This window comes from Kickxella alabastrina (assembly GCF_025024165.1).
Source record: "Kickxella alabastrina strain RSA 675 chromosome Unknown BX661scaffold_14, whole genome shotgun sequence".
NCBI classification, from domain to species: domain Eukaryota; kingdom Fungi; phylum Kickxellomycota; class Kickxellomycetes; order Kickxellales; family Kickxellaceae; genus Kickxella; species Kickxella alabastrina.
Genome location: NW_026251485.1, coordinates 417750 through 437520, shown reverse-complemented (window position 1 = coordinate 437520; position 19771 = coordinate 417750). Strand labels below are relative to the sequence as shown.

At 49.0% G+C, this 19771-nt stretch overlaps 12 protein-coding genes across 12 annotated transcripts; 5 read left to right on the top strand and 7 right to left on the bottom strand.

The window, feature by feature from the left end:
- Nucleotides 1–45: 45 nt before the first annotated feature.
- On the bottom strand, nucleotides 46–1706 carry BX661DRAFT_183989 (uncharacterized protein). Its single transcript, XM_051536366.1, has one exon. It carries the CDS (start codon nucleotides 1233–1235, stop codon nucleotides 117–119), a length of 1119 nt encoding a protein of 372 aa, XP_051391071.1. The 5' UTR covers nucleotides 1236–1706; the 3' UTR covers nucleotides 46–116.
- A 647-nt stretch (nucleotides 1707–2353) lies between these two features.
- On the bottom strand, nucleotides 2354–3850 carry BX661DRAFT_183987 (peptidase C13 family-domain-containing protein). The gene is made up of 3 exons (XM_051536365.1): nucleotides 3068–3850; nucleotides 2920–3047; nucleotides 2354–2798 (listed from the first exon to the last, which is right to left on the bottom strand). Exons 1-3 carry the CDS (start codon nucleotides 3744–3746, stop codon nucleotides 2634–2636), a joined length of 972 nt encoding a protein of 323 aa, XP_051391070.1. The 5' UTR covers nucleotides 3747–3850; the 3' UTR covers nucleotides 2354–2633.
- A 49-nt stretch (nucleotides 3851–3899) lies between these two features.
- On the top strand, nucleotides 3900–4808 carry BX661DRAFT_33450 (uncharacterized protein). The gene is made up of 2 exons (XM_051539084.1): nucleotides 3900–4497; nucleotides 4549–4808. The coding sequence occupies exon 1, from the start codon at nucleotides 4297–4299 to the stop codon at nucleotides 4453–4455; it is 159 nt and encodes a 52-aa protein (XP_051391069.1). The 5' UTR covers nucleotides 3900–4296; the 3' UTR covers nucleotides 4456–4497; nucleotides 4549–4808.
- On the bottom strand, nucleotides 4718–6168 carry BX661DRAFT_33471 (uncharacterized protein). The gene has a single exon (XM_051539085.1). The coding sequence runs from the start codon at nucleotides 5681–5683 to the stop codon at nucleotides 4955–4957; it is 729 nt and encodes a 242-aa protein (XP_051391068.1). The 5' UTR covers nucleotides 5684–6168; the 3' UTR covers nucleotides 4718–4954.
- Nucleotides 6169–6288: 120 nt separating this feature from the next.
- BX661DRAFT_205999 (uncharacterized protein) lies at nucleotides 6289–7808 on the bottom strand (the record flags this gene model as incomplete). The annotated part of the gene is made up of 2 exons (XM_051538608.1): nucleotides 6602–7808; nucleotides 6289–6551 (listed from the first exon to the last, which is right to left on the bottom strand). Exons 1-2 carry the CDS (start codon nucleotides 7533–7535, stop codon nucleotides 6289–6291), a joined length of 1197 nt encoding a protein of 398 aa, XP_051391067.1. The 5' UTR covers nucleotides 7536–7808.
- A 157-nt stretch (nucleotides 7809–7965) lies between these two features.
- BX661DRAFT_134324 (uncharacterized protein) lies at nucleotides 7966–8175 on the top strand (the record flags this gene model as incomplete). Its single annotated transcript, XM_051532638.1, has 1 exon — nucleotides 7966–8175. A coding segment is annotated over one exon (210 nt), but the record flags the coding sequence as incomplete, so codon positions are not given.
- Nucleotides 8176–8420: 245 nt separating this feature from the next.
- On the bottom strand, nucleotides 8421–8887 carry BX661DRAFT_198999 (uncharacterized protein; the record flags this gene model as incomplete). The annotated part of the gene is made up of 3 exons (XM_051538287.1): nucleotides 8421–8439; nucleotides 8524–8765; nucleotides 8816–8887. The coding sequence occupies 3 exons, from the start codon at nucleotides 8885–8887 to the stop codon at nucleotides 8421–8423; spliced, it is 333 nt and encodes a 110-aa protein (XP_051391065.1).
- A 276-nt stretch (nucleotides 8888–9163) lies between these two features.
- Nucleotides 9164–10538, top strand: BX661DRAFT_183980 (uncharacterized protein). Its single transcript, XM_051536364.1, has 4 exons — nucleotides 9164–9320; nucleotides 9446–9895; nucleotides 9943–10383; nucleotides 10423–10538. The coding sequence occupies exons 1-4, from the start codon at nucleotides 9261–9263 to the stop codon at nucleotides 10486–10488; spliced, it is 1017 nt and encodes a 338-aa protein (XP_051391064.1). The 5' UTR covers nucleotides 9164–9260; the 3' UTR covers nucleotides 10489–10538.
- A 4-nt stretch (nucleotides 10539–10542) lies between these two features.
- On the bottom strand, nucleotides 10543–11320 carry BX661DRAFT_183979 (uncharacterized protein). The gene has a single exon (XM_051536363.1). The coding sequence runs from the start codon at nucleotides 11196–11198 to the stop codon at nucleotides 10554–10556; it is 645 nt and encodes a 214-aa protein (XP_051391063.1). The 5' UTR covers nucleotides 11199–11320; the 3' UTR covers nucleotides 10543–10553.
- Nucleotides 11321–11545: 225 nt separating this feature from the next.
- BX661DRAFT_198996 (DNA polymerase alpha/epsilon subunit B-domain-containing protein) lies at nucleotides 11546–14269 on the top strand (the record flags this gene model as incomplete). The annotated part of the gene is made up of 7 exons (XM_051538286.1): nucleotides 11546–11556; nucleotides 12385–12488; nucleotides 12629–12669; nucleotides 12707–12923; nucleotides 13046–13543; nucleotides 13705–14228; nucleotides 14255–14269. The coding sequence occupies 7 exons, from the start codon at nucleotides 11546–11548 to the stop codon at nucleotides 14267–14269; spliced, it is 1410 nt and encodes a 469-aa protein (XP_051391062.1).
- Nucleotides 14270–14321: 52 nt separating this feature from the next.
- Nucleotides 14322–16030, bottom strand: BX661DRAFT_194065 (Sec1-like protein; the record flags this gene model as incomplete). Its single annotated transcript, XM_051537847.1, has 2 exons — nucleotides 14322–14892; nucleotides 14949–16030. The coding sequence occupies 2 exons, from the start codon at nucleotides 16028–16030 to the stop codon at nucleotides 14322–14324; spliced, it is 1653 nt and encodes a 550-aa protein (XP_051391061.1).
- A 271-nt stretch (nucleotides 16031–16301) lies between these two features.
- On the top strand, nucleotides 16302–16988 carry BX661DRAFT_183972 (50S ribosomal protein L11). Its single transcript, XM_051536362.1, has one exon. It carries the CDS (start codon nucleotides 16420–16422, stop codon nucleotides 16861–16863), a length of 444 nt encoding a protein of 147 aa, XP_051391060.1. The 5' UTR covers nucleotides 16302–16419; the 3' UTR covers nucleotides 16864–16988.
- The last annotated feature ends 2783 nt before the right edge of the window (nucleotides 16989–19771 follow it).

Below are 19771 nucleotides of genomic sequence, written 5' to 3'. Positions count from 1 at the left end.
TTTACAGTATCAATGCGAAACTAATATAAAAAAAAGTAAGTTTACTGCTTTCAATCGTGCCGAAACGATACGACAAACCAATATTTCTAAATAATATATATTTAAAATGTGGTAAACTACCGCAGAATATCGCGTAAAAGAGCGCCTGCATCAGAATGACCGAGCATCCACGCACGCTTCAGGTAAAGATGAGGCTCCGAGACAGAGTGGCGGTCAAACGACGGCAGCTGAATTAGGGCCAAGGCCAAATGATACCCAGCATCAGCCACAGGATGAGACATATGAAACAAGGACTCTCTCAAAAACGAACACGCCAAGCTGAAATCCGCCGAAACACCCATAGAGCCACTTAAATAAGCCATGCCCAAGCGATAAGAAGCAAGCGAAAACCCACGCTTAGACGCATTCTCAAAGCACTCCCTGGCTTTGCGCGGCTTCTGTGTGAGCTCATGAATACATCCCAGGTGATATTGTGCGGCTGCGTGATTGGTCTTTGCAGCAATGGCGTAGAATTTTGCGGCCTTGCGGAGACTGGTTTTGCACCCGTACTTACCCAGCTCATACCACCGGCCAACCAGAAAACTGGAGTCGCGGTGGCAGTGCTTGCTTGCCAAATGCAGGATCCAGAAAACACCCTCGCGGACTAGCTTGCTGTCTGCCATTTCGCTCGCCAATAATATATGATCGCTTGCCATGTCAGCCGATCCACAGAGCAAAAGTTGTTTGGCAAATTCAAACTGCACCTCCGTATTATCGGTTAATTTAGCTGCATTGTGGTATTGCTCAATAAGCTCCGGGTTGTTCAAAAGCGTGTTCATGCGGTGTGCGCGGCCCAAATCGGATCCCAGCCCCATGCCAAAATCGTTAGATATTGAGATCTTGGGCACCTCTTCAGTCTCCTGACTGAATGACACGCGCGCCTGCGATTCGGCAACGGTGCTTTGCATTGAGTACAGTGTGGGCATGACTGTTGGGATTGCCGCGGACCGGTCCTTGGAGTCGAGACTCTGGCGTGCGACCAGTGTGCTTTGGCTGCACGCGTACTTGTTCCCCAGGTCCCAGGTGCTATATCGCGGAATCTCGGCCCACTCTGCGGCCGGCGACAAAGGCATTTTGTTTTTGTTGCTATCGGCGGTACTGCTTTTACTTTTGTTGCTCTTGTCGTAGTTTATGTTGGCCAGCAGATTGTCGTGATCAACGTTGGAGCTGGAAAGAGTGAGGTTTTGCAGTTTCATGTTTGCGTTTTTGTGAAAAATAATAAATTGGTGATGAAAATAATGAAAATGAGTAAATGAGTAAATGAGTAAATGTGGCAGTGAAAAATAATGATAATGAGTGGATTGTGCAATGCTATCAAAAGTACGAATGATATGTAAAATGAAATAAGTGAATGGATGCAAATAAAGTGAGGTGTGTGTATGCGTGATAAATATAAAAAAGAACCTTTAGATTGTAGGCAGGAAAATGGTTTGTTATATAAAGGAATGAAAATCTCAATTTGTATACAGGTTTTCCAGAGTGCCAAAAAGAAACAAAAAAATAGATGGATGTCCTGTAGACGTGTTATTGCGAATGGTAAATGCAAAAAAATGCAGGAAATAATGATGTAGTAAATGGAATAAATGCAAACAAAAGGAAAATTCAATAAATTGAGCAAAAAAGTATGCAAAAATTAAAAAGAAACGTGTACAGGGAAAGAAAAAAGTTCAAAAAATATACTAAAACACGAGATACGAATGAAAGAGACGTTTTGTCGTTATTATATAAAATTGTAAAACATTTTTATTATTTCTTTGACAACAAACACCAAAAACAATAAACAAAAAAGTACTCGAGCATATTTATGCACAATTGCTTCAAAGCAAAAGAAAAAACCGTAAACCTGATTATTTTATGTTGTTTAAACCCAGAAACAAAATATGTGGTATAAAAAAGGGATACAAAGAAGGGAGAGAGGGGATAGTTGCATTCAAATAACATCGCGCATACTCCTCCGTTTTAGATTGTTTATTTTTTATTTTTACTCATATTTTTTTTACTAATCAAAAGCCAAATAATAATACATTTTGTAGCTAGTCAAAAATACACCCCTCCTTGCTCGCCAATGTGGTTTCTAATTCAGACTAAAATATACAGCCTCTTTGTCTCTGTCTTTGTCTGTCTCTCTTTAATTCATTTTGAGGGAATGTGGGGACAACTGAAAAAAGTAGTAAGTGTGGCTTTTGTTCAAAAGCCAACTTTGCTTGAACCCCGGTTCTTACCTTTATAAATGTCAACAGTCTATTGTAATTTAAGCTGATAGCTATTGTCAAAAATAGTATACCACAATACAGTAAAAACACAATAAATAAGAGCAAAACAATGATGGTTGAAGGGAAAGGGAGCGAATGAAAAGTGATAAAGTGAAAAATATATATGTGAAGCGTTGATGGTGAGTGAAAGGCGCAGCACTGATATTTTTGCATGCATTTCAAACTAACCACAAAGTATAAATTAGTGTATCTGGGACACCAGCCACAATTTGCCACATCCAGAATTAAGACGTTTTATTTCATTTATGGATTAGCAAAGAAAATGGAAACAAGTGTGAAGTTTAAAAAAGATTAAGATATATTGTTTTTTTGTATTTGGTTCTATGGTGACTCCGGTTTGCCAATGGGGAACGCCTCGGTTGTCAGCTCAATATTTTGCACGGCACCAAAAAAGTCAGTCAAATACGTCTCGTTGAGCTTGCGCGAGTACAAGTCCGTGCGAACACCAGGGTGCGAATATATCAACGTTGTGTTATAAGCGCCGACCTACAAAAAATACCCCCCGGGAAAAGAGAGATAAAATATTTGTGCAGCTTGGTATTAAAAAACGCTCATTGCTCGCCAAATAAAACATAAACAAAACATACAAATACATTGTGATACTTACCAAATCGGCCATAGTGCGCTTGCTAGACATATCGACGGATTCGAAAAACTCGAGATTGTAATAAGTGAACCGGTCAATAACCGAAACACCCAAGTCATAATCATGGAAATACGAATACGATTCTCGCCCTTTCTGCTCGACCCAATACTGAGGATATTCGGCGAGTAAAACTTGCTAAACATAGTGTTCGCCTGACAAGTATCAATAACAAACAAAATCTCCTTGTATCTCTTCTTCTCCCACATCTGCTGAAACGCATCCGCGATATCGTAGCTATTGATTTCCTCCGAATCCTGAAACTTCAAAAAGTCCTCGCCACCATGTCCCGTCATATAAATAAACACATTGGACTTATCGTCCGTCAACAGTCGTTTGCTCCGCGGCGTATCGACAGATACCCGACCAGTCAGCAGGCGGATAAAGTTCTCCACAGTGACTTCGTAGCCGCGATAATCCACCTCCACATTGTCTCCGTAGAGATCCGTGGCTTTGCGCGGGTGGTCGTAGACGGCCGCCGGGTAGCTATTGCGCGGGTTGCAGGCGACGTCGTCGGCCAGCATTAGAATAATGTGAGAGTCCGGGATGCCCATGCGCTTGACCGTGCGGTACATCGAGAGTGTGTTGGATATGTGCCGGTAGTTGAACCAGAACCGGGAGGTGCATACGAGAACTGCCCAGTTATTTGTGTGGTCGTCTTGGTCAAAGAACTGCTCCATTTTCGCTTCGCCGCTCGGATCCGCCGCAGCTAAGAGGGTTACGCAGCAGAGGAGAGTGTATAGGGCGAGGATGGCGCCTGCGGCGCGCATTGCTCGCTGCCAGAGATTCATCACGGAATGGCAAAGCCCGAAATTTTTTACAAATGAAAAACGGAGTGTGAATTTATATATATAAAAAAGAGAGTAGAAAATAAAATACAAAGTGGAAGATACAAGTTCCGTTTTGTCGAAAAAAATGACAATGAGAGGGCAGGGTGTTTTTTATTTGGCCTTTGCGCATATTTTTCAATCGACCGCAAAGAATGCAAAAAAACCCCCCCTCGGATTACCTCTTGAGCGGCATCACCCTCTCTCACACACTTGCCCACTCACAAAGTCCAACAATTGCGCACAAGCACGCATGCATTGAAGCGTAGATCAGATGGTGTTCTTTGGCAAGCTGCTCTGGATAAGGCTCCCGGTGCGCTGGTACCACGAGCCATAGTGCTCGCCGAGAGGCCCCTCGTTTTGGGGCACCGGGACATCCATATTTGAGCTTCTCATCCCGCGAGCCAAGCTTCCCGCCGCCATCTGCGCATCCGGACGAGACCCGGGGTCGTTGTCAATCAGCAGCGGCGTGTGCTCGCTGTGGTGGAAGCAGTGGCCGGCGTTGCCGCTGGAGATGCTCGCCTGGGAGCTAGAGCACGAGCGCGTGTCCCCGCGCCGGAGCGACCACCGGCGCCAGAGCGCGATAATGGCAGCAATCAGCGTCGCCAGCACCAGAACCGACGGCATGACTACATACTCCACTCGCGTGCTAACAAGACAGTGTCCGTGGTAGTAGCTCCATGATGCGCCACTGTGCGCGTATTTTTCCAGCGGAGCCAGCCAGCCGCCTGGGACACACTCGCCCGTGTTGTAAAAGTATCCGCAGCCAGGGTCGCCCACACAGCTCTGGCAGCCTTTGTTAGCGGCGCACTTCCTGATCGACAAGAGAGTGCTGTTGGACAATGTATCTGGGTCGAGGGTGCGTTGGTTGGAATACATGCTTTTTTATTGCGTTCGTGAAGTAATGGAGTGGAATTTGGATTTGGATTTGGATTTGGATAAAGAAAAGTGGTGAGAGAAAAGTGGTGAGAGAAAATGCTGATGAGGAAGGAGGAGGATCTCCAAAAAAACCAGAGACAGACACGGGTCTGGCACTCAATGCAAAAAAGGAAGGGAAGCGGTAGGTCACTGGCAGAAAAGTTTGACTTTGCTCGTCATGCGCCAAGGCCCACTTTGAAAAGAAAAAATCAGTCCTGCGGCAAAACGAGTGAAATGCACGCATCCATCGGCTTTCAGCACATGAGGGCTGGACCACCACCGTTTGCAGCTCCGGCGCCAGCACTGGTGTTGAATTTTATGAAGTTAAGCACAGCCAAGATGGGACCACCCAAAATGCGCGTGGCATTTTCAACTACCAACACATACGCAGGGTTGACTGTGGCCTCCAAGTATCCCAGCATCGTAAGCATCGGTCCATCTTTGGGCCCAGGCCTTACAAACGACACGACAGCGCCAAGCACCATAGAATAAAGAGCCAGGTTCAGCACATACTCAAACAGGGTCAGCACAGACTTTACAAAGTATGTGATGAACAGCATGACCGCCAACCGGAAGAGAAAAGTGTTGGGCGACTGTTCTTGCTGCCCAGCACCATGGCTTACAGCACTCGCGGCAGTAGTGGTGGCGGTGGCAGTGGAAGTGGCAGTGGCAGCGGTGGTGGAGGTGCTGTTAGCATTGGTGTATTGAGCGAGCCGAGCAGAAAGCGCAGCTAGTCTGGCCGCGCTGTCTTGTTGCTGGGTCTGGCGCCCCATGCTGGCCCTGGCTGCGGCAGAGTACGGGGGCGGAGGTGTAGGTAGCTGAAACATGCCTATTGGAAAAAGAGATACAAAAAAATGTGATGAGCAAAGAACAGAACAGAGCGGAAAAGGATGAAAGGAGCAAGGAGAAAAGCATAGTGGCCTTTTAAATGTACGCGATTCTTTCGCTCTTTCGCCTATAAGCTCGAACGCTTTGTTTTTCATTTCCCTCTTTGCGCTGGTGCTGATGGTCTCGCCGAGCCAAAAGCAAAGGCAAAAGCAAGAGCAAAAGCAAGAGCCAAAATAAATAAAATAAAATAAACAATAGAACGCTTGGCGAAAAATAAAACTATAATTTTTGATCTATCACACTCTAAGCCGCCGTCGATTGTTGTCCCGTTTGTCTCGAGCCTCGGATATATTTTTCTGCCGCGACGAAAGATAAAATTAATATTTAGCTCTCTGCAAGTCTCCGCCTGACCAGATCCAAAAGCGGACGCTGCTGGCGCGCCGGGCGCTCCTTCTCATGCATGAAGAACCCCAGACAGCCGCCAAAAATCCCGACGAAAACATCGGCCCGCGCTGAAATCAAATGTGTGTACCGCACGCGCATGTTTATTTTTGTTTAGCCAAGCAGAAATCAGCTATGGTAAGTTCGATATATTATGATAAACAAAATGAAAAAGAAAGAAAACAAAATGAACATTTACATTAGCTGAGCAAAGTACGTGACTGGCCAAGCTTGCCGGCCGCCACGGTCAAAAATAAACAATATTTATCAAGTATGGTTCAGTCACATTCAAGACAAATTAAAAAACACTTGTCAGGCTCTAGGCCGTCTCGTTTTGGCGCAGGCGCGCGCTCAGGCATTCAAGGTACAGCGCGTGGTTCGCCTTTGATGGTTTGATCAGCGGGCCAAAGTTAGTCTCGAGCGAGCTCCAGAAGCGCACAGCCTTGGTGAACTGGCGATCGCGGATACAAAGCTCCAAGGCCAGATCAATTGTCGTACTATCGACGACGGCACCGCTGGATCCAGCATCGCCACCAGACCCCGGAGCCGCCCGGCGAATGCGCAGTGCCAAAGGCAGGGCTTCTTTTTCAACAGCAGCGGTACCCCGTGGCTTTGGGTTCTGGCAGATATACTTGTCAATCCGTAGGCGAGCTCAATGACCCGGAGTCCCTGCCTGCCCAGCGCGCGGTTCTCCTTGTACACCGCATGGCAGGCCTTCAAAACTGTGTTGATGGCGCGGGTATCAATGTGCAGCGGCGGAGTGCCGTCCATGGGCTCATCCAAGCGGTGGGCGGCGTCCTCGGCAAATGCAGCCCATGTATTCATCAGCGCACCGAATGTCTGATGCACGTGCTCCTTAAGCAGAGCCATACGCCGGGCATTGTGCACAACTGCGTTGCCGTCCTTGGACTTCTGAGTGATCTCAGCCAGCCTGATCTGCAGCTCACGACGCAGCGCCGATAGCACAATCGTATACGTAGCAAGCGTCGGCGCATCCGGGCCATCCGCCGATAGCGAGTTGAATCTTTCCAAAATGGCCTCCACGTTATGTTTGCGCTGATAAACAGCAAGCAGCGCATTGATACTGATGATCGTCGGCTTGACACCGTATTTACTCATGGAGTCAAACAATTCGTCAGCCATATCCATGCTGTTCTCCGAATTGCTCAGCGAGCACGCCTTGAACAAGGCCGTGTATGTGGTGGGCGTAGGCGGGAAGCCTCGCCGCCGCATCTCTGTGAATGCCCGGAGTGCCCGGCTTAGCCGCCCGTCTTGCGCGTATGCGTCAATGACGAGGTTCCAGACTACACCCGACTGGTCGCGCTTTTTGGACTGCATCACTATGGCCACTGCGTCGTCAAGTTTGCCCTGCTGCAAGACGTTTCGGAACTTTTGTGCCAAGAGATACGGATCCGTGGGTATCGTGTATTTAATAGACGTTGTGGTCGGCAGCGCCCGCCGTTTCATCTCGGCCAAAGCTGCGCTTCCTGTGTGCAGCTGCCGCGGGGCGGTCACTGCTGCATTCGTGCCCAGTCGAGCGGCAGCTAGTCTGCACAGCGAAAACATGAGGGATGATGTATAGATAAGGTAAATACGTGATAATGCGAACAAGAGCGTGTTGGATAAAGTTGGGTTTGCGGTAAGCAGAGATGGATGAAAAAATAAAATTTTGGGCTTGGAGCCACTTGCCAACCACTCCAAAAAATTGTCAAAAATAAGTCCTGATCAACGGCGGGGCCATAACGATAAAAAAAGCCCTTGATTCTGCGATCATGAAAGTACTGCTGCAATTTCAGCTTTTTTTGCGTGGCACCCAGTTTGAGATAACCTATGCCCCTCCCCCCTTTCGCCTCACACAGGTTTTCAATTCCCTCCATTCTAAAAACGCACACTTTATTTTCTTTTACAATTTGCATCTTTCTCTCTTTCACACACAATGCGTTCATATTCTGAAGAGCAGCTGCGAAACTGGGAGCGGCACCAGAAAAAGAACAGGCTTCACAGGCTCACCACCAAACACCCCTTTCTCTGCGTCGGACTACCCTTTCTCTTGGCCGTAGTGGGCGGCTCCTTCGTGCTGCTGCCGTCGCAAGAGACAAAATACGAAGTACGGGACAAGCATGTGCAGGCTGCTCCCATTGAGGAGCTAAAGGCTAAAAAGCCAAAGCTCACTTTGCAGGAGGAGTACTTTCGGATGAAAACTAAGGGTCGTGGAGCGCCGAATGGGAGCCCAAGCGGGTGAAGCGGGCGCCCGAGGATGAGCCTGTGTTTGACCGCCAGGGCCCGCATAAAACCATGTTTTTATGGTTGCGGATCGCTGCGTGAATGACATGCCAAACAGACAAATACGCGTGGTAGCGGCGGCCAAGCCTCTATCCTTCTTTCTTTCAATGTATAGATTTCAAACCACCTTTTCACTTTCCTTCTTTTCCGATGCACTACAATTTATATTCATCTTACAACATCGCCACTCACGCGTGCTCCCAAGCTCAAATAAAAAATGAAATGGAATATAACATAACAGCAAGCCAAAGAGAAAAGCAAAAAAGAAAACTCAACGCCGCACACCTCTTCCAGCCCCGCGACCACCACGGCCACGACCACGACCGCGTCCACCACGAGCGCCGGACCAGCCGCCGGATCCCTCTTCCGCGCCTTAGGCTTCGGCGCATCATCAATCAGCAGCGTATCCAGGGGCAAGCTATCCGGCAAAATATAAAACCGAATATTGCTGCCTCGCAGACTAAGAGTATCCAAGCTAGTCGGCTCGCGATTCTTCACTGTCATCTTGACCTTCTTCAAATGCGTGTTCATGCTCATATCTACTGCTGTGACTGTCCCTGGACTTGTGTGCCGTTTTTGAGCTCGATCGTCACTGTCTCATTCTTGAGCTTCATCAAAAAGCGTACGAGCTTCATCTTGATCAGTGATGGCTTGTATGTAGATGTGTGTGTGTAAGATAAAAGTAAAAATAATAATGCTAAAGGTTATAGTTGAAGAAGCGCTGCGGTAAAATAAATGGCAATAAATAATTGTATTTTTGAAATACTACTTTTTTTTGCGCGCCAAAAAATTGTCACTGCAGAACTTGACCGACTTTTATAAACACTTCACTTTGGGGGATTTATCACGTGAAATAAATTGATTAATTGTTGGTGCAATTTTTTTGAAACTTTGAGTCAACTCGCTGGGTATTTCTTTTTGCTTACCAGAAAAAATATTTAGAACTTTTACCTTTCATTCCACAAAATTCATTTTTTCATTCTCAACTTTAATCAAACCCAACCAATCATGTCATACTTGGACTCGCTCGAACAATGCGTCGGCACATTGACACACTGCAACGACAACGTAAGGCAGGCCCCGAAACAGCAAAACTACACCTCCAAAAAAAGCTGGCGCTATGCATTTCCGACAAAAATGGCTAACCCCCCTTTTCTCAGACTTTTACAAAAAAAATTATATACAAAGTTTAGCTGAACAACGCGACCAAATCACTTTCTAGCCTGACACGGACGTTTCCGCGCGTTGAGACCGTTATCCGGTGCGAGAAGAAATACGACCTGACAACAGCCACCGACATCAACAAGGCCCAAACATTGATATCAAAAGAGGCCGTCCCCTTCTTATTTAGACAGGTGGATCAGCTTGAAAATGCAATTGAAGCTATCCGGGCAGCACACGAGTCACTGGGACAGAAGGTTGAAGACCAAAAGGCAGAGTACAGCCAGCTCATCGATGATGAAGCTAGCATGGTTGAATTGCAGAATAACCTAAAGGCAGAGCAGTCGGCGCTGTCAGATGCCCAGGCCAATTTGCTTAATGCGAAGAGTCTGTTGGCAACGAAAGAACGCGACTTGGCAGAGCTAACCCGCGCGCGGTCCGCCGTCAGACAGAAGAGCGCTATTCTCGACGAGGCCACCAGGGTCGACGCTGAGATCATAAAACTCGCCGCGCAATAGCCGATATCGAGCACGAAATGTCTGGAATACCGACAGATGACCTGATACAGGACTCCAGCGACGGCGCTGACAAGTATGTGGTACTGGATTGTCTTCGCGAGCAGCTCTCTTGCTTCACAGACGCTGTGGTCGACGAAAAAATGGACGCATGTATTGAAAACGCAATGGGAACGATTGAACTTTTGGAGAACAAGGTGTTTGTTCCGTGGTGGGACTCCAATACCAGCTTGCAGACCGAGAGGTTGGGCTATTTGTCGCGGCTTTTGCGGTATTTTTTCAAGGACCATGGCACTACGATGCAGACGATTATCGAGATTCTGCTTGACCACCAGGCGATGACCGTGGAGGACTTGCGACGGGAGCTCTCTACTACTGGGCAGGCGACCACTGAGCTGCCACTGCTGATAAACCACTTGAAGACCATTGGTGCCGTGACGACGGAGACCACCACAGTTGCGGGAAGCAATTATGACCATTCAGCTGGACTTTAGCGGGCTGGAGGGCACGACGATCAAGTGATGGAAGAAGACACTGTGGCGGCAACGGCGGCAGAGTGAGGAGCGCTACTAGTATACTTTTATTCAGTTAATATATAATAAAAATGCGCAGCACTACAAATGTTTTATTTCGAGATGGGCAGAGGCCGACCGTCCCAGAGCAGCTGGAGCGTAAACTCTGCCGGGTCCGCCAAGTCGACCACCCGCACATCATAATGCTTCTTTGCGACCATCATCTGCCCAATAAATCCCATTGCTGCTTTGTTCCATACGAACCCACGAATATCGCCTCTGCTGCCGTCCTCATCAGCACCCGAGATGCCCTTTGGATCGACAGTGGCCAAGACAATTGGGAATACTGAGCTCAAAGCCGCATTGACACCGCTCCTCGTGAACCCACTCGATGCAGCCACCACGCCCAACGTATCCACCTCTTGCCTCGACATCACACCCTCCCACTCGCGAATAACCGAAGGTCCGATCTTCTTGCGTTCATAATGCTTGCACTGTCCGACAACGTAAAAGGACGGTTGCTCGGGAAGAACCCATAGACCGCGGAAATCAATTCCTTGGTCGCTTGCTCCGCCGACGCGCTCGAGACTGGCCCCGAGCTGGTTGAATGTGCTGACGACGAGGTTTTCATAGGCTGTGCCGGACTCCACAGTCGAGATCCATGATTTTCGCACAATGTTGGCGCTAGGTTTTGATGTCCAGGACAGAACCAGCTGTGCCATTTGAAGACTTTGTGAGCGCGTTATAGATTTAAACATGGCATATAATTGGTTTTTTATTTTGAGAAGCAGCGCAATGAAGAGATTGGTTCAGCGAAAAACAGTTGGCAATTCTGGACTGATCAGTGATGCTACATGGGGCTTGCTCGCCCACACTTCTAATGTGAGCGCAAAGTATGGGTTGCACAGGATATTGCGATGGTGGAGCACTTGCGACTAATCTGAACGCGTTTTAGCAAGCGGAAAGATAATCTTTTTTATATTAAAAAAGTTTAATGGAATATTTTGGTAGCGACATGCAACAAAGTGCAATGTAAACACACAATTGCGCATTTGAAACTGTTCCTGAAAACCAGGCGTGATACGGCCATATTGGCAATTGCAACATGACTCCATTGTAAGATAAGAGCGTACCCGGCAAATGTGGAAGCCAACAATCATTTAAAATGTGTTCACATGGCTTTGACGCTTTGCCTGCTGCTGTTAAATTACTCAACATGCTTTTGCGGGCATGGAATCATTGATTCCATAAATTTTTTTAAGAAAAACATTTCCAACGGGGGTTCCTTTTCTTTTCTTTTTGTTGTTTTCAGTTGTGACTTTTATTGACTATATACTTTTAAACTTTTAAACTTATAAATTGTCTTTACCATGCCTTCTGCTACTTCTTTCAACAACCCCCCACAACGCTTCAGATGGGGATAATTGGGTGGTAGTTAATAACGATGGATCAACATTCACCGTGCAAAGCATATAAGTTTTGTTTGGAATCATCTTGGCGAGAGTGCAATGCAACATATTCCATATGTTAGCCCAAAGGTGGCCCAGCATTTGTAACATTTTTTATTTTGTAGTGTACTTTTAATAAATGTTTACTCGAATAAATGTCAGCCCAATTTGTCCAATATTATTCCAGACGCAATACAGTTACTGGTATCACTGCGATGATACGTCAATTGCCTCTCTTCAGTAAACAGGACGGCAGTTGTGCGATCTGATGAATATTTAAATCACGTGTTAATTGATCTGCTCAAAAATTTACTTGCGTGTCAACAATGAACGAAAAAAGCGCATTCTGCATGTTATTTTTCTTTCACTTTTTTTCTGACTTTGCTATTTTTTTAGCACTTGCGGTATTCAAACCAAATTCAAGCTAATAGAGCGCGAAATGCAGAGCTTAATTTATAAAGTATTACCAGAAAGTACTCGCTGTCGCTGCAGGCAGACGCCTTGCTCTACTTGAGCGGCATTATCGAACAGAAGGCCTTTCGCAGAACGATGCCGCAAAATGGCTCGAGCTTCTCGCCGACACATGGACTAAGCGCGAAGGTGAGCAAGAGCAGAAAATATAGGTGCTGGGATGGGGGGATGCGCGAGTAATACTGGTTACAAAAACAGTAATAAAAGCGCGCAGTTTCTAAGAATATTTTATACGCACGCATTCTCTTTCTATGTACCATTTCGAGTAGAGGGCAGGCCGCTGGTCGAACTAGCGCCATTGAAGGAGCTCGTAGCAGCAGTGGCATCGGGATCGGACAACAGCCCAGCGCGGTAGCACGGGTGAGTCAACCACAGGTGGAGCAGCAGTAGCAGCAGCAGCGTCCGCGGTAGTCTCAAAGTCCAGATCCGATCTGTTCACAGTCATCGACGCGTTCGACGTGCCTACATGGTGGTACGATCCGGGGAAAAAGATGTTCGTCAAGCCATTTGAAAACGACAGCATCATGTCTTCGGCCGAGGCAAAGTCCGCGCTGTTTCGTCACGGTATGATTTGCTGAAGCAGCGCGTCATGCGCAACGAAAACTTCATGCCTGTTTCCTTTAGCGATCAGGAGAAAGATCGTTTTTACAAGCTCAGCACCATTGATTCGCTGCAAGGCAGAGAAGGCGAGCACTTTTTGCTGTTCGGCATGCTGGCACAGCTGGAAGAAGGCAAGTTGTTTATCGAGGACAAGGCTGGATCCATCGAGCTGGATTTTTCGACAATGGCTGACAAGCACACGTCTGTCAATGGGCTGTTTACCGAGAGCTGCTTTGCGCTGGTCGACGGGTTTGTCGAAGATGGTATATTCAAAGTGGAAGAAATTGGGCTGCCGCCGCCGGAGAGCAGGGAGCAGACACGCAATGCGTTTCCAAACGTCAATCTGTTTGGAGGGCCGCAGTCACTGCGCACGGAAGCACAGTTGCGCGCCATAGAGGTGGCCAACGATAACGGAATTATTGTCTTGTCCGATGTTTGGCTGGATAAGCAGGAGACCATGGATGCGCTGCACATGCTGTTTGATGGGTTCTCGCACTCGACGCCGCCAATTGCGTTTATATTTATTGGCGACTTTTCGTCCAAGCCATTCGTGCCCGGATCGGGCGAGACTGTGCAGTACAGAGGTAAGGGATATGCAAACAATGCTGGTATTGGTACAGGTGGTGCTGTTGCTGTAAACATAAAGTGGTGGCATTCTCATGCCTTGAACCACTCATTCTCGCATTTGCTAACAAAAGTCGGAATTGGGCTTGTCCATTTTTTTCAATACTTGTGCACGCAGTAGATAACATGACGGCGCTTGGTCAGCTCATTGCCGGATTCCCTGAGATTGCGCGCAAGAGCCACTTTGTGTTTGTCCCTGGGAACAACGATCCCTGGGGCCAAGGCGCGCTGCCTAAGCCGCCAATCGCCGAGTTCTTCACCAAGCGGCTGGGCAGCCGCATCGCCAATGTGAGCTTCACAACCAACCCGTGCAGGATAAAGTACTGCACGCACGAGATTGTCATTTTCCGCGAGGACATGCTCAAGCGCGTGCGCCGAAACAGCGTGCTGCCGCCGACCGAAGGAACCGAGATTGTTAAGCATCTTGTTCGCACTGTAATCGACCAGGGGCATCTGTGCCCGTTGCCACAGCGCATCTGCCCGATATACTGGGCGTACGACCACGCGATGCGGCTGTACCCAATCCCCGATGTGCTCATACTGGCTGACCGCTTTGACTCGTACTCGATCAACTACGAGGGCTGCCATTGCATCAACCCTGGCTCGTTCTCTTCCGGTGACTTTTCGTTCTTCATGTACTATCCGGTATCAAGACTTCGCAGTACAGCAAGATCCCAAAAAAGTAGGCGTACATTGAATCAATATAAAAACATAGAAACACGCACCTCCACTGCCCATCTAAGGGAAGAATGTGGTGGACAGCTCGGACAGCAGCGATGCACTGTTGTGGATGGATGTGCCGCCCAGTAGCAGATTAATGTTCTGCGACTCGTACTTGGCGTTGAGCTTCGCAACGGCCATCTCCTCCTCCATGGTGACACCCCCAATGACAAATACGATAATGTCCTGGTTGAACATGCCGCTCTCGTTGCCGATCTGCGGCGGCCTGGCCTTCGGATCGAGATTTGGCAGCCGCTCCTGCCAATGCAGGCCCTGCCTCCCGCGCAGCATGTCCTCGAGCATCTCTGCCAGCGCAGGTGTGTGCTGCGTATACACATTTTCGACTCCTTGCAGGCCTTTGAACATATTGCGCCCGCGCGAAAATAGGTTTTCGTTTTGGAAAATGTCGCTCTGCCGCTCGCGCGCGCCCGCGTAGCGCAGCATCACGTCGACCATGGATACCTGGTCGGCATCCACGCCATTGGACGTCAGTAGCTGCTTGAGCTCGGCTGTGGCATTGCCCTGCATGCGCTCGTACCGCAGAGCGTAGATGATCACACAGCGCACCTTGTTTTCTGCCGTATACTTGCTCTGGGAAATCATTGCCCGCAATGTCTTCAGTCATTGTTATGCTGCTCATTGCACGCCAAACTCTGCTCAAGCTCTGACACTTCGAGCAGGTGTCGCTCATTGACAATCCGCGAGAGCTCACCGACTAGTGTGACGTGCTTGGTGACGTTGCCCGAGAGCTTGCGAAACTCGGGGTATGCCTCGACGAACCGCTTCATGTCAGATATGGACTCGATCTGGTGCCGCGACTGGGTCTTCGCCTGGTATGTATCGACAAACTCCTTGATGGATACGCCCAGGTCGCCAAAGTTGAGGTACTGCGACTGCTTAAAGAAGGTGTCCTGGTCCAGCGACAGCATGACTTCCTTGACCTCCGGACGAATATCGGGCACGTACGACAGATCGACGCGCCCGTTGGTGATGCCAATGAGGTCGTTGAGCAGCGCGTGGTACGTCCACTGGGTCAGTAGCGGCGTCACTGGGTCGTTTTTGCGGTCCAGAATAAAAAGCTGCGTTTTTGTATCGCTGGCCTTGCCCGAAAACAAATTGGACTCGTGGCTCATCAGATATGCCAGCTCCTGCCCCAGCTTCTGGGCCATGGCACTGTTGCGCTCGTAGCGAATGTTCGGTCGCCGTTTCAGCGACAGGAGCAGCGCGCCCAGACCCTGCACCGTACGGTTGAGAGCCCCCGGGTTCCAGCTGTGCCCCTCGGCAAACAGTGGGTGGACGGACGGCACCAGCCCGATGTGGAAGAGCACCGGGGTGATCGCATAAAAGTCAGCAAAAAACTCTTGAATTTCGCGTACCACCTCGCTCTCGTCGTTCTCCGCGAGCATCTCAATCATGCTCTTCTTCAGTATGTTGGAGAAGTAAATGTAGTAGTCGCCGTACTTTGGGTTGCGCAACTCGTCAATGAGCGCTTGTATGGATGAGTCGGTCGGCCGCAGGAAGCAGACGCACTTGAGGTGCCGCATGGCATCCCGCTTGTCATTTTCAATCCTATCCACCAAGTACGTCTCTTTGGAAAGAAGGAATGACTGTGTTGATACTAGCGATATTATTGGCGTCGTCTCGCGGTCGAGCAGCAGCACCTTCATCCCGCTGATGTCTGACGCTATGCGGTTTGTATAAAACTGGACGGCCTTAACTACATCCATGCTCGGCAGGTGTAAATGTGAATTGAATGTGAATTAAAGGATTAAGTGCAAAGCTAAATGTAGATTGGATGCGCGGAATGGTTTTAAAAGAAAAAAGAATGTGAGTGAGGAAAAAACGAAAAGTAAAGGTGTACCTTTATTTTTTGCCGAGCCAGGCGGTGACGATGATTGCGCGAAAATAGTCGCTTTATAGTACTCACGTGAAATAAAACTTGCGAGCAGCCAATAGTCGCACGCAAGTTTTTAAAAACTTTTTTCTCTTTTTTGTCAGTGATAAAGAAGTTTTCTGCTATTATTTTTGCAACAATTTAATAAAATTTTGAATTTACTTTTTCTCGTTGTTATACTCCATTTAATCCAAAATTTAAAAAACACCACACGGATTCACAATGTCAAAGAAAGGCGGTGGCGCAGCCAGCATTCTCAAGCTCATAGTTCCTGCGGGTAAGGCAATGCCGTCTCCCCCGGTCGGACCTGCGCTGGGTCAGCGAGGAGTAAAGTCGATGGATTTTTGCAAGCAATTCAACGATCGCACCAAGGACCTGATCCTCGAGACGCCCACACCAGTGGCCATTTACATCAAACCCGACCGCACATTCACGTTTGCAGTCAAGTCCCCGCCGACGTCGTGGCTGCTGAAGCGGGCAGCCGGTGTGACCAAGGGCGCGGCGCAGCCAGGAAAGGAGACCGTCGGCACAGTGTCACTGAAGCATATCTTTGCGATCGGACAGATCAAGTCCAAGGACCCAGCGATGTCCCACATTGATCTGCAGAATATCTGCAAAAGTGTCATTGCGACAGCAAAGTCGGTCGGTATTAAAGTTGTGCACTAACTAGTATAAATGGATTTTTAGAATTTCCAGACATTTATAGTGAAAGTCCAGATTTTTAAGCGGGGGATTTTCAAAACCATTTTTTCCAGTTTTTTAGCCTAAAATATTAGAAAGTCCAGATTTTTGATGCGGGGAAGGATTTAGGGTTTGTGTCTGACTGGTGCTTCGACTATGGGTTAAACGTGACGTTTAACGATGTAATTATATTCATCCAATTATGTCGCAGCCACAACCAACGCTGCTGCTGATTCTGTTAAAACCACAATCGCCGCCGATGCCGCACTATTACTGACACTGCAAAATAGAGTTGCGACCAAAGGTGCCTATTTGCCCACAGTCTGCCGATATCATCTGGTGGATATGGTAGGAAAAGGGCTGGTCTAAGCGCAAAATTTCCTGCAAAATTAAGCAGCAGCTGGGGATGAGCTGGCTGAGCGAAATCAAAGCAATGTGTAATCCAGCTGCCGATAATCTAAGGCATGTCAGACTGAGTGGCTGGCGCAGCAGCAGGAGCAGCAGCAGCAGAATCAGCAACAGCAGCAGGAGCAGAATGGTCAGTAGGAGCAGGCAGCCACAACAGGCGTTAATACAATTCCGGCAGTAGAAAAACCTCGCCAAATTATATGACATGGCTTGCTCCAGTGCACAATGGAAGACTGCCTGCAAACCTTCAGGGCCGACGGAACCAAGATCAAGGATGGCGAAAAGGTGCCATCAGGCAGATGAAAACGGAATCGTGACACAGCCGCGGTGCTGAGCTTTCGCATCATTCTTAGTGCCTGCTTACAGGCAATCGCCCTCCCCATTTCTCGCGCAAAAGGATATCGTCAGAGTTGGCTGAAGCCGAGTCTACAGCAATGCTCAACCCAGAGCCAAAGCCCAAGCCCAAGGGTGTGCACAAGAATCCATCTCCCTTGCTTCTTCTCTTCGAAAGAAGCAGCAAACTGATTAATATCGTCAACCATAGTGGTCTGGGGAAGGATGTCAATTTTCAGGATATTTGTAGCCTCACTTTCTTTTAGTGTAACTGGATTACATAAATAAAAAGTATTGCAAAATTCTTTAAAAATTGAAAGAAAATGAAGCTGTAGCATAATTAGGAGTCGTAAGCCAGGATCGGGCGCAACCACGTCTCGACCACATCGAGGGACGTGTTCTTGCGCGCGGTGTAGTCGTCGATCTGCTCCTTGGTGACTTTTCCGACGGCAAAGTACGACGACTTGGGGTGCGCAAAGACCAGGGCACATACCGAGGCGCCCGGGTGCATCATCAAGCTCTCGGTGAGCTCGATACCGGTAGTCTCAGTGATATTGCCAAGCTTCCACATGACGGTCTTTTCCGAGTGGTCAGGCTGGCTGGGGTATCCGGGCGCCGGGCGGATGCCCTGGTACTTGATGCTCAACAGATCCTGTGTGTCCAGCGATTCTTCGGGCGCGAAGCCCCACAGCTCGCGGCGCAAGTCCTGGTGCAGCTTCTCAGTGAGCGCCTCAGCAAAGCGGTCAGCCAGAGCCTTGACCATGATGGCCGAGTAGTCGTCGTTTCAGCCTCATACTGGGCCGCCAGCTCGTCAACGCCAAAGCCGGCCGACGCGGCAATGCTGCCAATGTAGTCAGGGATGCCGGTGCTGCTGGGTGCGATAAAGTCCGAGAGACAGAGGTATGGCTCAGTGCTCTCCTTGTCCTTCTCCGCCTGCTGGCGCAGACCATAGTAAGTGCCAGCAACCTCGGTGCGCGACTCGTCCGTGTACACAGAAATGTCGTCGCCCTTTGCGTTGGCAGGCAGGATGCTGATAATGGCCGAGGCACGGATGCGGCGGTTGTCGATCAGATCGCGCACCATAACCTGGGCCTCATCGAAGATGCGGCGGGCCTCCTCGCCGACCGTGGCGTCTTTGAAAAGCTTGGGATAGCCGCGGTTGGGGTACTTTCCGCGCAGCTGCCAAACCTGGAAGAACGGGTTCCAGTCAATGTACGGCAGGAGCTCGTTGAGATCAATGTCCTCGTAAACCTTGTGGCCGACCATGTTGGGCTTGGGGGGCAGGTTCTCAGGCAGGTTCCACTCAATCTGCAGCGCCTTGCTGCGTGCCTCCTGCAGACTCAAGTAGCGACGGTCCTTCAGCGAGTCATAGTGGTCGTCGCGGACCTCCTCATACTCATCTTGCACATCGGCGATGAAGTCGTCGCGCAGGTTCTTGTCTAGAAGATTGGACACGACGACAACCGAGCGCGAGGCGTCCAGGCAGTGGATTGTCGGGCCCTGGTAGCGCGGTGCAATCTTCACAGCAGCGTGCGTCTTGGACGTCGTAGCACCGCCAATAAGCAGCGGGATCTTGAGACCCGCGCGCTCCATCTCCTTAGCGACATGGATCATCTCGTCCAGCGACGGCGTGATCAGGCCGGACAGGCCAATAACGTCGGCCTTCTCCTTGATTGCGGTCTGAATGATCTTCTCGCAGGGCGTCATGACGCCCAAGTCGATGACTTGTAGTTGTTGCATCCCAGCACAACGCCGACAATGTTCTTACCAATGTCGTGCACGTCTCCCTTGACGGTGGCAATGACAAAGGTACCATTGTAGATGTTCTTCTCCTCGATGTCTTCCTTGCCACATAGGTTTGCCAGGCGCTCCTCCTCCATGAGCGGAATGAGATGGGCGACGGCCTTCTTCATGACGCGCGCTGACTTGATGACCTGAGGCAGGAACATCTTGCCCGATCCAAACAGATCACCAACAACGCTCATGCCGCTCATAAGCGGGCCCTCGATGACGTTGAGTGGGCGCGGGTAGCTCACCTTGTCAAGACGAGCCTCCTCAGTGTCCTCGACAATGTACTTTGTGATGCCCTTGACCATGGCATACTTCAGACGCTCGCTCACAGACAGCGAGCGCCACTCCTCCTCATCGGCCT